Genomic DNA, 15742 nt, shown 5'->3' on the forward strand with positions numbered 1-15742 from the left:
TAGGGTTGCTCCCCCCCAGGTCTGAAGCATCCATGTACAGCTCTTGAGTGGGAAGAGATGGTTGCAAGGGTAAGCCTGGATTCCTTAAAACCTGTTGGATAAACCAATGTAACCCCTTTTTCAGGCAGGGTAGAAGGGGAATAACAAATTCCAGAGTATAGGAGTGTTGTATCCATACTGTTCTCAGGAACCACTGGAATTTCCTCATGTCTAACTTGGCTAATGGAAGCATGGAGACAGTGGCTGCCATGAACCCTAAGAGGTGAAGAAACTCCCTGGCAGTCAGGGATTGTAGAAGCAAGAGGGCCTGGAAGTAGGAGATGAGGGACAGGACCTTTGCTGGAGCTAAGGAAGCCAGCATCCTGTTTGATTGGATCATGCAGCCAAGAAAAATGTGGTATTGGGAAGGAACCAGAGTAGACGTCTGGTAACTGATCCTGAAACCTAGACCCTCAAGCTGACAACATGAAGGAGAGGTTCTCATGAAAGGTGTCTGAAGTCTGAGCCTGGAGAAGAAGGTCATCTAGGTATTGAAAAATCTGTATGCCTTGTAGTCTGCAGAAGACTATGACAGGAGACACATATTTTATGAAGACCCTCGGGGCCATAGACAATCCAAAGGGCAAGGCACAGAATTGAAAATGTGAGGAAGCAACAGCAAAGCGAAGAAACTTCCTGAACCGATGATGAATGGGAATGATGTCTAGTGACACCATAAAGACCTAAGGAAGAAGAGTGGGTAAGGTTAACATTCGAAAGGTGGGAACCTTCAGGAAAGTATTTAGATGGGATAGGTCTAGAATGGGTCTCCAAGGACCATCCTTCCTGGGTACCAGGAACATCTTGGAGTACAACCCCTTTCCTATTTGGGAAGGCGACATCTCCTGAATGGTGCCTTGAGAGAGAAGAGTGGAAATGACCTGGGGAAAGAGTTCCAGTTGCTAGCTTGGAGGTTGTGAAATACCCCTGAAAGGAGGGGGAGTCTTCTACACCATAAAGTATCCTTGCAGGATGACGGATAGGAACCAAGTGTCCTGAGTTGTCTGTTTCCAAGCAGAGAGCAACAGAGGCGAAAAGAAGGAGGTGTTTGTGGTCCAGGAGGTGGGTAGTCACAGTACCTGTCTTAGCCTGAAAGGGCTGTTTCTGTGTAGGAGATGAGTAGGTAGATTTAGAGGAATATTGTTTCCTAGCATCTCTCTTACCTTCCGAAGACTACGGCCAGGAAGACTTCCTTACAAAAGTGGTCTTGCTAGGGTAGTTCCTCTGAAACCTAGGCACTGACGAAACAAAGATATGTTTCAGATCTTACAGTTCCTTGCCCTTCTCCTGTAGGGATTTAGAGTTCTGGAGCAGAGGTAGCAAATAATGCCTTGTTGTCCAGGGAGCATCCACAATTTTTGCCTTAATGTCATCAGGCAAAGGCTGCAGTCTGAGCCAGGAATATCTCCTGAGACTGACCCAGATGCAGCCGTGCTAGCTGCTGCCTCCAAGGCACCACAGGTATACTTTATGGAATGCCTTGTAACCTGAGGAGAGGAGTTAAGGATGGAGGAGAGCTTGGCCTTAGAGGGAGAGTCAGGGAGCTCAGAAAGTAGTTTTCCAGCATCCGAGAGGAGGACCTAGAAATATCTGGCCATATGGATCTGGTAATTAATGGCCCTGAAATCCAGAGTAGCTGATGTATAAACCTTCTTTCCTATTCTCTCCATAACTTTATTCTCCTTATCTGAGGGGAGCAGGGAAGTGGAAGGTAACATTTTGGAGGCCTTGTCCACAGATAATGAAATGGTTGCAGGGTCTGCAAAGGGACATCTGAACAGAAATTTGGACTCCTCTGGTACTTTGTAAAATCTATCTGGCTTTTTGGGGGCAAGAGGTTGTGAATAAGGGCACTTTGAAGCTGCAGGAAAGGCATCCAGGAAGACTGGCAGAACAGGAGGTATGTTAGGCGGGGAAGGGGTGTCCATCTGCAGCAGGTCATAGTACCTTTTAAGGATGTCTGACACCTGAGAACAATCCCATTTGAAAAACTCTCACTTTAAGAATAGTTTCCCCAAAAGAAATATCCTCTCAAAGGGAATCAGTGCCATTAGATTCTTCTTCTGGAAAAGCATAACCCAAAGGAGAAGAAATGTGGGCTGAATATGCCAAAGATTCATCCCCAGAAGAATCCTCTTCATCTGAAGAAAACTCTTCAGAAATCCTCTTTTGTGGTATAGAGGGAGGAATGGAGGGAGAAGGGAGAGAGAGAGAGCTGAGCATTGTCTCAGGGCCATAAAGGCATTCAGCAGGCCATGGGAAAAGGCCTGCCAATTTGCTGGTTGTTCCTGAGGGGCAGGAGACACTTTAGTTTTAATTTTCTTCTTTTTAGGGACATCCATACAGTGGAAGGTGGATGGGCCCAGCGTTGGCCTACATTCCACAATATTGATAGGGACATCATCTCGCACAATGATCTGTGGAATGCCATGCTGGATTTCAGTTACAATAAGCCGAGGTTCCCCCCATGTCCAATATGGACACCTATGTTTCAGCCAAATAAGTGCTGGTAGGGTCCTTCATGGCCTCCACACTGGTGCCCGTCAAAGGAGTGCCTATCAACTCTGGAACAGTCTCCGGACCAACATCAGCCTTGGGAAAGATGTCCAGATCAGAGGGAGCAGCGGGTAAATCAGGCCTACATTTCTTGGCATTCTTAGTTTGTGGCTCACTTGAAGGGCCCAATGTACCTTCCATATCGAGCACGAGACATTTAAGGAGCTGATTTTCCGGGTATAAATTTAGAGACGCTAAACAGCTACACACGGTCTTCGGAACAAAGGCCTTGTAAACAGAGCAAGTAGTATAGTTGTGATCAGGGCCTAAGCAAAACAAAGGTCGTGAGAGTCCTTATGTGGAATCTGCCTTCCACACTGACACTTGCCCTTCCTAGCTGATATGTAACCTCAAAACAACACAGTAGCCAAAACATAAGAAGGAAAAAACTCCAACAGGGCACCTATATGAACATCTGCAACTTGTCTGAAGAGCAATGTCCGGGGCAGACGATCTGACAGGCGTCAGAAAAGTTCTTAGGTCTGGCATGTGCTGAAGTCCGCTTTATACCGGATGTCATTTTATAGCCTATGTACGATTTGTTCTCTGTGCAACATTGCACGTACCTTACATTAGCACTAGACTTTTGTACACTGGCCGGAGATACGAGTCAGTCGTCGGTGGACTCCCTCATGTTATGAATACTGCAACATATGAACAGAAGGACATTTACTGGTTAGAGACAGAGTTGGTTCACATAGCTTCACACTTTCTTAGGTAAGTACTACACTGGCTACCTCTGTGGGCCATTCTAAGCCAAGCCAGTTTCCCTTCCAAAGATGAGAAGCAAACTCTGTACCTTCTGTCTATGAGGTAAACACCTTAACCATTATACCAACCCCGGTATAATTAAAACAGATAATGCATTTGCATAACAGTACATCTAACACCAAATATCCTTACATGAAATTGTAACAGACTTTTAGAACCATAGATTACTATTATCTATGAAGAATCTCACTCAATTGATTAACTCCATTGTCATAGCTTTGCACAACTTTCAGTTCCATATCGGATGTTCTGAGTTTTCCCACACTCCTTCCCCCTACTTCAGCATATAAAACATTTCTGCCTAACCATAATAATTAAGGGCCAACACTTCTCCTGCCTCTCCATATTACTGATATCTTTACACACAGATTTACTGCAATTTCTTCCTGCCTCAACTTCTACTTTACTGGCACTTGTTTTCCTATGCCTATAATGCTCTTCCAAATACTTAAAATTGTGTCCACCAATCATTACCCATTTCAAGTCCAATGATCTATGCACTTAACTACTATTATGCACATCTTGTAAAACTCACACCTCGGGAATTATGAGTCTTGGACCACTTGCTCTACCCGCTGAGCTGCATATATACTCAGTGTTAGCATCCTGGTTCTAAAAGAAGCTAAGATGGGCCTCCAAGAACTCCATCCAAATTATTTGTCTTCATCCTTTCAAGCAGTCCTAAAACTGTCATGCTAGAAGTGGTTCTTCCCATCATCTACTGTCAATCGAAACTACTGCAATTTCTCTTGAAATATTCTGACAGTGGCAGGAAGCTCTTACAGTCAAGCTTCATGTACTTGCAGCCAGTCCTGAATTAGCCCTGTTTCATTCTGTAACATCCCCACCTCTGCAATCATCCCAACTAGGCCTTCACAAAGACAAACTAAATCCCTTGTATCATAAGAATGATGAGCATGCAGTCCAGCAATTCTTATTTAGGCAGCTCTAATCCTGACGTCAGCATCTGCTAGAAGATCATGTTCCCACCTGTCTACACCCAGTGATTTCACTACTTAAGCCTAATTTGGGGTCCTGATCATAACAGCTAAACCTTAATGCTACCTTCATGAAGAAGCTTGGCAGAACCCGTTCCCAATACGCATCAGACTGATTTATGTTCTTTCATTCCACGTGTTATAGAGAGAGAGAGAGAGAGAAAAGGGTTAAATGTTTCCTTTAGGGCTGAATGGGAGTACAGCAGTGTTTGAGTCAGGACTGTCTTGAAGACATACCCCTGGTGTTCAAGCTTCTCTTTGGAATGCCTCTGAAGGATGATACATGGCATCAAAACAGAGGGTCAGAAGCAATAACTATTATTTCTGTTACTTACTGCCAACGATTCAATGGAAAATAAACCACGGATGCCTAGTGAAGGAATAACAATACACATAGGAACTGAGACATTCTTTCCTATGTTGATATTTTACACAGTTAAGGTAATATTTCTTAAATTATGGCAGTGGGCAGAAACTGAAAAACAAATGTTTTTAACTATCTTTATCTTAATTTTCTATACAATATCACTGCCCCATGTTACTAAGATTTTTAAATTTATTCTACTATAAAACAATAGGGCACAACTACACTGCTCTGATTCTGTTCATCAAGAAGGGAGTCTTCTTCTGTACATTTTTGTACCATTTCATGGGGTGGCAAAAGCCACATCACTATGGCTAGGCTTACAAATGCCCCAGGGCAGATAGCCTAGTACTAAACTATGAAACTATAATGTACTTTGAGATCCTACAGTGTGACACTGTTTTTGTCTTCCTTTCTGTCTCTCCGGCCTCTGCTGATATAAAACAGTAAAATCATATAATTTTAGTGACTTTCTTTGGTAATTGTTAGCTGCAAACTTTTAAACAAGTTAATACAGATGTCTTAAACATGGCGCACTGAAATACAAATCAATAAAACTGTTTTCAAACTTCATTTCTTCTAATAAATTATGAGTTGGAAGATGCTCCAACATACAGCCAAATAAATACAGCCTACCGTGAGGTTGTAGGAAGCTGGTGCAGTTAATTCAACAGATGATGTGCTGTTGTAAAGAAGATATGCTGACCTGCATTTTACCAAATTACATGCTGATCATTCATTATGTTCTCTTGTTTCAGTTAGAAATAGTGGTCAAATTACCTGGTTTTGTAGAAACTTGGTGAGTCTTCTGTCCACTAGATAATCAACAGTGTAAGATGCAGAATTAGATGTCATTCCAGAAAAAATATATTTTTTTGTGGGTGCCAGCTCCTTCTACATTCCCATGCTGGAGGTTATGCCCACGTACTCCACTCCTTTATATGACCAACTGTGAGTTTGCTGTAACTCAGTTCAAGGGGATTAGTTCCCCAACACTAACACCAGTAGACAAAGTGACACCTTTGTATCACCCAACTGTCAATCTGGTTTTACAAGATCTCTAAATGGCTTACTTGTGGGTACTGATCCCCTGCTTATTCACCATTTTATTCACACACACAAGTTACTTTTTGGTTTGTCTCTGCACTATCCAGTCATCAGTGAATAACAACTCACAGTGTAGAGGTCCAAATGACACATAAGCATAGACAAAAATTTCATATTTGTACATCAAGTTCCCATGCTGTTGACCTCTCAAGAAATAATTCCTTTTTGTTATATGGCACACACCCCTAAATAAGTAATTAAAGATGCAACATAAATATTACAATTCTCATTCTAGAAACTCGTAATTGCACAGTAATTAAAATAACCATAAATTGCTGTGGACAAAAGTCCATTTTCTGACTGCTCTTTTGTACCCCTTTTGACTCATTTTTGCTTTTTCTTTGTTCTGCAGTGTAGCCTCACAGCTGACCACAGGCTGCTACTGGTGCCTTTCCTTGCCCACTAGGTCTACACCAGGTTCTCATTGACTCCATTGAACTTACTCTCAGGACTGGTGAGAAAATCAGGTTGGCCCACTGCAGAGCTATAACGGTGTTGGGGGATTTCCCTTGAGCCCTAACCTCCTGTTACCCCTCCAACACAATGGTCAGACATGTAATAGGGACGTGCAGCATGTTGTCCTGCATCTGTGGTAACTCAGCTAATGTCCCCCACCAATTTCCATTTAGGGCATGCCTCCCAGTGCACATACCCATACCTTACCAGAGATCAAACATGAGAGGCACCTGTGAGCCTCAGATACCCGAGACATTAATCAAACCAGAGATGCCTGTTCCATAGTTAGAGCATTATTCCTTTATACCTCATCACAGCTTGTTTCATGTATGTTTTGAGAGAGAGAACTTGGTGCCTTTGAGCTGGTTGAAATGCTGCTCTGCAGAAATTAATTTTCCAAGAATAGATTACATGATGTTATATCTGGCTGCATTTCTAAACGGATGTATCTGACACTGTGGTAAACTCTAAAAAAAGAAATAAAAAGGCATTTAAAAATAGTGTGCAGAGACTCCAGAATCAAGTATAGACAGAACGTAGGAGGAGAGATATTTAAATCATGCACTCTGTATATGTAGCACTGTGGGGATAAGGCTAGACTAAAATGAAAGAAAAGCACTTTGTGATGAGAAAAAAGTGACATTTGCATGTTGTTGTCTTCATGTTGATTTATCTGTAACTTTTTACTGAAAATGATGGACCTCATCCACAGTGTTACTTTCAGATATTTCCTATAACCAAACAGCTGCCTCCGAGTGTACTGTCTGATGTACACTCTTGTTTCAGCTGCTCTGCATGCTAATTCAGTGGCATTGTATGATATCTTAATTGAATAAGCGCCAGTTTTGTAGAGATACCCAGATGTCGATTGTAGATAAATCTTGGGATGCAAGAGTTCCACAGATATAACACAGATTGCTACGGTAGCAAGCACTACAACGCCGGTATATCAGCAAGGTAAGTGAAGGCACTCAGGGACATAACTGAAATAATAGACTCTTTTTCCTAGATAATATATTGCTCCAATTTTGGCATCCAAATTAAAGAACTATGGTCTTCTCTGTCATCATTAAACCACTGAGAACACACAGTCATCTGGCACAGAGTTTTTAGAGAACTTGTCCAGATCATATTGGAGCAAGTACATCTTACATGTTTTTGTTAGTAGCCAGAGGATGGCTACTATAATGCTTTACTTTATACTACAATAAATTTGCTTAATGACAGAAAGATAAATATTTTATTTGGTTTATTTTGAATTGGTAAGAAGACTGACCACTAAGGGCATTTTTCAGACACAACCTGGTTACAGTAAGCAAAATGATGGATAAACAATACTGTGCATTCAGTTTAAGGATAAAACAACTACAACACCGTTTAATCAAGTATGTGTAGAAATAAATATAGTAGAGTTTATACACATGACAAATAAGCTACAATAAAAGCCTATAGTAAGGGCTGATATTTCAGCACCAAGCCCAGTATCTTTTTTTCAAGGTGGAAACTTGGAGAAAGTTCAGTAAATTGACATGTAATGATTAAACTGAACTTTAGGCGGGGGTGGAAATTGTTCAATGGGTGCTCTAATTCAAGACAAAAAAGACAATTGCAATGTATAAATATTTGGGGGAGTCAGTCATATACAGTACACTTATTTGTGGGAATGGAGAAAAAAATGGAGAGAAGGATGGATAATGAAAAGGACATTAAGCCAAAGGTCTGGTAAAAATGTGTAAAAATTAGAGGCAGTAGGGAGGTGATGTCAAAGGTCACTTTTCTGAAACAAAAGACGGTGCTATTACTTCCATAATCTGGTGAAGTGGCCCCTAATATACCCCAGAAATTCATAAATATGCTTCCTGTTTAACAAATGATTGACATCTGCCAACCAATGGTACTACTATCTTCTGAAACAGATGTACTTTCTGCAACTCTTCATACATTTTATTGATTCCGGATACTGGCTAAGGCTCTTGCCACCCCTATTAGTGCCTTTTTTAGGCAAGGTTCAAATGACAAATTCACCACCATAACAGGTACAAGCAAGCAAAATCTGAGGGTAATGCTACTCAATGCTAGAAGTCTAAACCTCAAAATGCACTCATTTTGAGGCACTCCTTAAAATGGAGAACATCGACATCTGTGCAGTGACAGAGACCTGGTTCAAGGCTCCTGAGAGTACCCCTACATTACCAGGCTATAATTCATACCACACCTTTTGGCCACCTAACCTGGACCGAAATACTAAAGGCAGAGGCGTGTCCATATTCATTAAGGATATCCACAGCTCCAGGCTAGTTGCTCAGCATAATGCATCCGACATTATCCAAGTGCAACTAACTCTGGGCAAGACCACAATCCAAATTGTAGCTTGCTGTAGATCCTCCACCATGCCCCAGGATTCCCACTCCTCATTTCTTGATGCACTGGAAAATATTAGAGTACAACCTAACATCCTAATAATGGGCGATTTCAACTACCCCACCATTAAGTGGGAAAACTACTCATGTACCAACTCTTTTGCTCAACGTTTTCTGGAATTCATAAATTCCAGCTCCTTGGATCAACTTATCCACACGACCACCAGGGGCAGCAATATCCTAGACCTGGTCATTACCAACATGGGCGACCGGAGCTTAACACCAGAGGTCAATTCCTCGTTGGTCAGATCCGACCACAAGCTAATCACCCCAGGCATCCACATCCCGCCACCACCCCCCATTAGGGAAACCACGGTAAAGAATTTCTCCAAAGCCAACTTGACTCTTCTTAAGACAGAAATGGCAAACTTCACAACAACCATGCAGACAGACAATAGAGGTACGACTGTTGAATCCTACGCAAATGCACTTTATAAGCACTTACACGAGTGCATGGATAGTGCTACCCCTAACAGAACCAAGATGCTATCCATGCACTATATCCATGCACTCATGTAAGGATAGTGCTATCCCTAAAGAACCAAGACGCTATCCTTCAAAATAAGGAAGCAAATCTGGTGGTCCCCCTGCGATAAACAAGCTCTACAACAGAAGAAAGAAACTGCTGCAAAAAAGAGTAAAATCCCATGATTGGAGGAACTCCCTGGTCAGCCTCAGTAAGAAGCTGAGATCCTTCATAAAATCTTCCAAACCTAGTTACGAAAACAAAATCGCCACTGTTTCTAAAGACAAACACAAAGCATTCTACAGCTATGTCAAGAATCTCAATGGCAACACTCAGATCTGCTAGAACGGCAATAAATATACAGAACCAACTGATATTGCCAACATACTGGCAGATAGGTTCATTGCTAACTTTACCCCCTCTCACCCCCTAAAGGGCCCATCTCTATAACGGAAGAATGCAAAGTTCCTGTAATTATGGCTACACAGGTAAAAAACACGCTCTCCAAAGCCAAGAACACAGCATCCATGGGACCTGACAACATCCCAGGCTGCGCTCTACATGAACTTCAGAGAGGACTGGCACCCCACCTACGTACGATGTTCAATCATAGCATCACCTCAGGCTTTGTACCCACTGAATGGCGCACAGACGGTTATCCCACTCCATAAAGGGGGATCCACCACAGACCCTGGGAACTACCGCCCCATTAGCCTGACGAACCTGGTCTGCAAGGCCATGGAACGTATCATCATGGAACTTAAAAACAAAGATATTTGTGATCTCCAAACTCTGGACCCCACCCAGTTCAGGTTTGTAAAAGGCAGATCATGTCTCCTAAACCTGACAGACTTCTTTAAAGCAGTCACCAAAGCCGCAGACGAGGGTAAGGTGGTTCACACTGCCTATCGAGATCTCGCAAAGGCTTTCGACACCATCCCCCACTCTGGAATCATACATAAACTCACTAAACTAGGTATAAATCCGTATATCACAAGATGGGTTGCCAACTGGCTCACTGACAGAACCCACACTGTGAAAGTAGCAGACTCCAAATTCGACTTCAGACCAGTGACAAATGGAGTACCACAGGGTTCAGTCCTGGGTCCTTTCCTGTTTGGTATCTACTTCTATGAAGTACAGACTAACACAGAAAGTCTTTGGCTAATGAAGTTCGCTAATGACTGCAAACTAAGAGCCATAATCGATACTCCTAACTACGTGGACATCATACAAAAGGGCCTTACTGAGAAAGATGCCTGGTGTCAAAGTCATGGCCTCAAGCTCAATGCCAAAAAGTGCATTGTCATCCCGTTTGGTAAAAACTCTGTACCCGTGAACTACCACATAGGTGGTAGTCTACTTAACACTGCAAGTGTGATAAGAGACCTTGGGAACACAGGTAGACAGTAGTCTCTCCTTTGATAATCACATCACCACAGTAGTCAGGAAATCCTTCTACGTGGCACACCTCATCACAAAAGGTTTCTCATCCAGGAAAAAAAGAGGTAACTGTTCCCCTCTACTCATCACTTATTAGACCCATTATAGAGTGCAAAGGTCCTTGTGGTATGTACCTCACAAGACATCTACAACAACTGGAAAGGCCACAGAAATACCTCACAAAGAGGATTACCAGACTCAAACAGATGCCCTATGCAGACCGTCTCAAAAAACTCCAGCTTTACTCAGTCGCATATCATCTACTCGAGTGATCTCTGCCTAACATACTAAGCTATGTTAAAGCCAGAGCTGTTCGACATGCTCCACTTAGAGATCCCAATCCCTCCGAGCTGTACGCTCTAGGGACCTAAACCTTGTCACCACAATAAAAAGAACATGCTGGAGGGATAGATTCCTATCCCAGAGACTTCCCATACTCTGGAACAAATTACCTATCTATATCAAACAAAGATGCTCATTAGCACTCTTCAAGAAAAAACTTGATGACTGGATGGGAAATAGGAAATTAACCCCAGGGATCACTTCTGTGGCTCTGCTTGACAGGGGCACAGGAAAATAATTTTCTTGGGTGGCGAAAGCCAGGGTACCTTTTTGGCTAGGCTTATATATACCCTAGGGCTGATAGCCTAGTACCTACCTATGAACCTATTTTACACCATAACAAACCATTATATGAACACTGAAAATAAGAAATGCTTTCAAAAGATTCATATGGTACTGGAAGAAAACTGGAAGGCAAAAAAATGAGGTACCACCTTAGAAAAAAATGATGATTAATATATAATTAACTTTCCATTTTTACTGAATAAGGCTGCTTTCACACTTAACAGTCTGCAGCTCTGAGTCTGTTAAGCCTAACACTAAACAAAAAAACAGGACATCCTTACCAAGAGTAGACCTGTTTTTACCAACAAGCCAACAGTGATAGCCAAACAGGAATGACAGGCTGATGAAAAACATTAGTGCCACAAACAGCAGGAAGAGGACATGGAATTTTGCATGACCACTGGGTAGTTCACCCTATGAAAAGAAATAGAAAAGAAAAACACATCTGATACATACCAGCTGTGAACACACAACACCAATTATATGAAATTACAGTGGTTAGTTCTAAATAACAATACTGCAACTTACTGAATTTCTCCAAAGTAATGCTTACACTTACTGCTGAACTATTCAAGAAACCATGCAGTGTCCACTTTTCAAACTAATACAAAAGAACACCAAGGCTAAACTGTATAGTATACACTGTGGCACCTTCATTCCAAACCATGATGAAATACTGTGCTCTTGTTGGGTAATTGTAAAGTATGCTGAACAAATTATTCAAATGCAGATTATAAAGTTATCATTTCATCACAACTAATAAATGGAACATGTCTTTGTGACAAAAAAAATTAGAAGCAAACCTGTGAGGCTCAACAACCAACCCTTAAGATAGGAGGACATGAGATAAAAATGGTGATATATAATCAATCTGCAGGAATGTCTCCAGGATTAGATGGTATTCCAGTGGAAATTTGGAAGCCAGGAGGGAAGAAAGTGATAAAGATCTGGAAGATTTTGCTGAACAGTATTTTAAAAGGAGATGAGGCACCAAAATCCTGGAAAAAAGCTGTGGTGGCTGTAATACCTAAAGACAATAAAGACCCATCTGAACCAGCTTCATATAGCCCTATTTTGGCTAACAGAATGGCAAAGGTGATGACAAAATTGACAGATATGGACCAATGTGGTTTTGGAGAGGGGGAGGAAAATATTTATCAACATTAACAGAACAATGATGAGCCACAGGGAAGCAGAATGTAAAAGAAATACTGCTGTTATTGATGGGTCTTGATGCACAGAAAACATTCAACAGATTAAGTTACCTGCCACTATAATAAGGTCAATTAAAGGGATATATAAGGGATGGGAGGCAAAAATTAAAGTGGGAGGATTCCTCTCTAACAAGTTGCATTCAAACAGAGGAAACAAGGGTGTCCTCTTTTCCCTTTATTTCCATTATATTTAAAATTATTAGCAAATAAAATAAGGGACTCGGAAATTCAAGGATATAGTTGGTATGGTATTTAAGAAAAGTTGGATTTATTTGCAAATGATATTTTGTAACTGATGGAAACGGAACATATCATCTCAGTACTGTGGAACATTCTGAGACAGTTCTGTTTTTTTTTTTGGGATATAAAATTAATTAAGACAAAACAAAGGCTATAACTATAAACTATGTACCCACACATGAATTGGTTCAGCAATACCCATATTTATAAGGACATGATAAAATGAAGTATTTAGGAGTATGGATTAAAAAGGATTCTGTTATGGTAGGTAAGGATATGTTGGAAAAGTCTAAACAAAAGATAATAAAAAATGAGAAACTGGAAGCTCTTGCCTATGAATATGAATAGCAAGATACAAGTAGTAAAATGTTTTAGTCCCTTTAATTTTATACACAGGTCAGGCAATTTTTTATCTACCAGAGGAGATGTTGTGGATAGTAATGAGGATATTCTTTGGGAGGGGAAGAAAGCAAGAGAAAAGTGGAATAAGTTGATCCTTCAAAAAGAACATGGAGGTTTAGGATTACCTGATTTGAAGACATATTTTAGAACTACACAGTAAAAGCTCTTGTACATAACACAAGCAATAAAGCTACAATTCAAAGTGGAAAGAGATGATGATGATGATGATGATGATGATGAAGTGGGGAGGGGGGATTCAAGAAATAAGGAAAGAATGGGATTTGGGATGCAGATCCATAATGAGAATAACAACAGTTATACATTACATTATATTCATAAAGTAGAAGAAGGTATACTAAGAACTAAGCCAACATGAGAATGGAGAAAGGACATTATGCTGACAGTGATGACTGCAATTAGGAGTGCAGAAAATAGACAAGAGGAGGATGGAATTTACTGGAGGAAGCTGGGAAAGGAACCAAGGTATTAGGAGCAAATAATTAGACAGGAAAAAGTAACAGAATGAAAAGAGGCCAAAAAGACAATTGGATTGCATTCTAGTGAGTGCCTTCCCTATTAGGGATTGACATCAGAGTATAGACAGAGAGTAAATGGATAGGGGAATCATAAATGAAATACCAACACTGGTTAAGTTTCTAATTGAATCCAGAACAGAAACAGCTGTTAAAAGGTAATTAGTAGGCTATATAAAATATTCCACAATAACTATAGAAATCAATCAAAAGAGGTCAGAAAAGATTGGGAAGAGAGAAAGAGATGATGTGCAATTCACAAAGAAGCAATGGGAGGACGTATGTATGGCTCCCAAATAAAATCTAGACATTTTGCGATTTTTGCCTGGAAGTGTTTGCAGAGATACTTTTATACCCCAAGCAGCCTCCAAAGTATCTGGTACACGGCAAATGTTGGCAGGGTAAAGGGAAAAAAAGAGGTACATGGAGCATACTTTCTCAGAGTATAATGAGTTGGCAGACTTTAAAAACTTTCCACAGAGTACTCTGTCAGGAATATTGGGTGAGCAAATGAGTGTTAATAAAGGAAACGATTTTTGAGTTGGGATACAGGATCTGAATTGCATAGATACTGTAAGGCCTTGTTAAGTTTAATTCTGGAGGCTGACAAAAAAGAAAATTACTAGAAAATGGAAATCAAAATCTAAACCAATTATATTTGAAGTAGTGGACATTTTAACAGATAAAAGAACAGGTAGTGAGATCTTTTAGAAAAGGGTAGGAGTAAATTTATAGAGAAAAAATGGAAATAGTGAGAACAGCATATGTAAAAAATGTTTTGCAGGAGGAAAGAGGTTTAAGATGAGCCAGAAACCCAACAATTTATGTAACATTGCTTTGATTATATGATATAAAACAATATATGCAATGTATGATTGTAAATGTGAACTTGTTAGTATGGTTTGATTACTTTTACATAAATGTATGCTTGCCTGCATCCAAGTGATAATTCAATATAGGTATTAAAAACAGCAAACCTGAATATGTCTAGTGCATACAAACAAACCTGAATATAAAAATAACAGAGTCCTCCTTAATGAGTCCTATGGATGGGTTAAATATTTCCATTGCTCATCATATGGGGATGGGAGGTTGGCCTAATGGTTAAGGTGTTTATCTTACAGACACAAGGTACAGAGTTTGATTCTCGCATGGGGTAACTGGCTAGGCTTAAAAAAATGACCTGAAAAGGCAGGTAGTCTAGTACTAACCTATGAACCTGTATGGTAATTTTCTTAAAGGATCCTGCTCTAAGTTTTTTGTGTGTGTGTGTGTGTGTGTTAGATGCCTGCACATCCCTCAATGCCTCCCCCTGATGGCACAAGTGTGTTTAACCACTAAGCCTGCCAGATTATTTGCAAACACTGGCAAGCACCCTTCCTGCAAGTCTCAAGCTTGACAGTTAATATACAAGTGTATATACAACTGTAAACTTGACCACTTTACAAGGAACTCTTACAGAAAGAATTGGAAGATGGGGATGCTCACATTGAGGACAATGATAAGATCCATCAAGGTGAGTCCTTTCATAGAGCAACTGACATGGTAAAAATACATCTGCTGTATTTAATTCCAATGACTGTTGACTCTCTGATTATGTTAAATCCTAAATAATAATCATTAATCTATGACCTTAGAAGGACGTACTCCAGCACGTTTAATGATATAGTAAGAAGTATCTACAAAATCTAATACTGAATATCCCTTGATGGTTCCTATGGTTAGGTTAAACTCAGTAGCTATCAGTGCAGAAGGAGATAAGGACAGCTTAAAGACCAAGTTCAGAAGGCTAACTCCTGAGGTACACTACTATCAAATGAAGTCTGACTTCTGAAGTTGTGGCTGAGGTAGTAATGCTTGGTGAACTGGCACAACTCTCTTTAATGGAAGGATTTTAGGAGGGCAAGCAGCATCTCTTCCAGTGGAGTGGGCTTTGATCTTAGCATTTTCCAATGAGCAGTTAGCTGTCTGACGTCATTTTCCAGTTGGTAGTTAGTGGTCTGTTGGCAAAAGATGAGGCAACTGACAATCTACTTAGAAAGGGTTTACTTGGCAAATGAGATCATCTTCTTTCTTGAAGTGCAGTTGAAAAGATTTTTGGTCATC

The 15742-nt window shown here is 40.6% G+C and overlaps 1 protein-coding gene across 1 annotated transcript in view; it reads right to left on the bottom strand.

Annotated features, from left to right (window-relative positions):
* ZDHHC15 (zinc finger DHHC-type palmitoyltransferase 15) overlaps positions 1-15742 on the bottom strand; it is a 1138753-nt gene that overhangs the window by 345476 nt on the left and 777535 nt on the right. The window contains exon 8 of the mRNA XM_044057691.1: positions 11529-11661. Within this exon, the coding sequence (XP_043913626.1) occupies positions 11529-11661 (133 nt within the window). The remainder of the gene's footprint in view (positions 1-11528; positions 11662-15742) is intronic.

Source organism: Protopterus annectens, chromosome 15.part0, assembly GCF_019279795.1.
Source record: "Protopterus annectens isolate FY-2018-M chromosome 15.part0, PAN1.0, whole genome shotgun sequence".
Taxonomy (NCBI): domain Eukaryota; kingdom Metazoa; phylum Chordata; order Ceratodontiformes; family Protopteridae; genus Protopterus; species Protopterus annectens.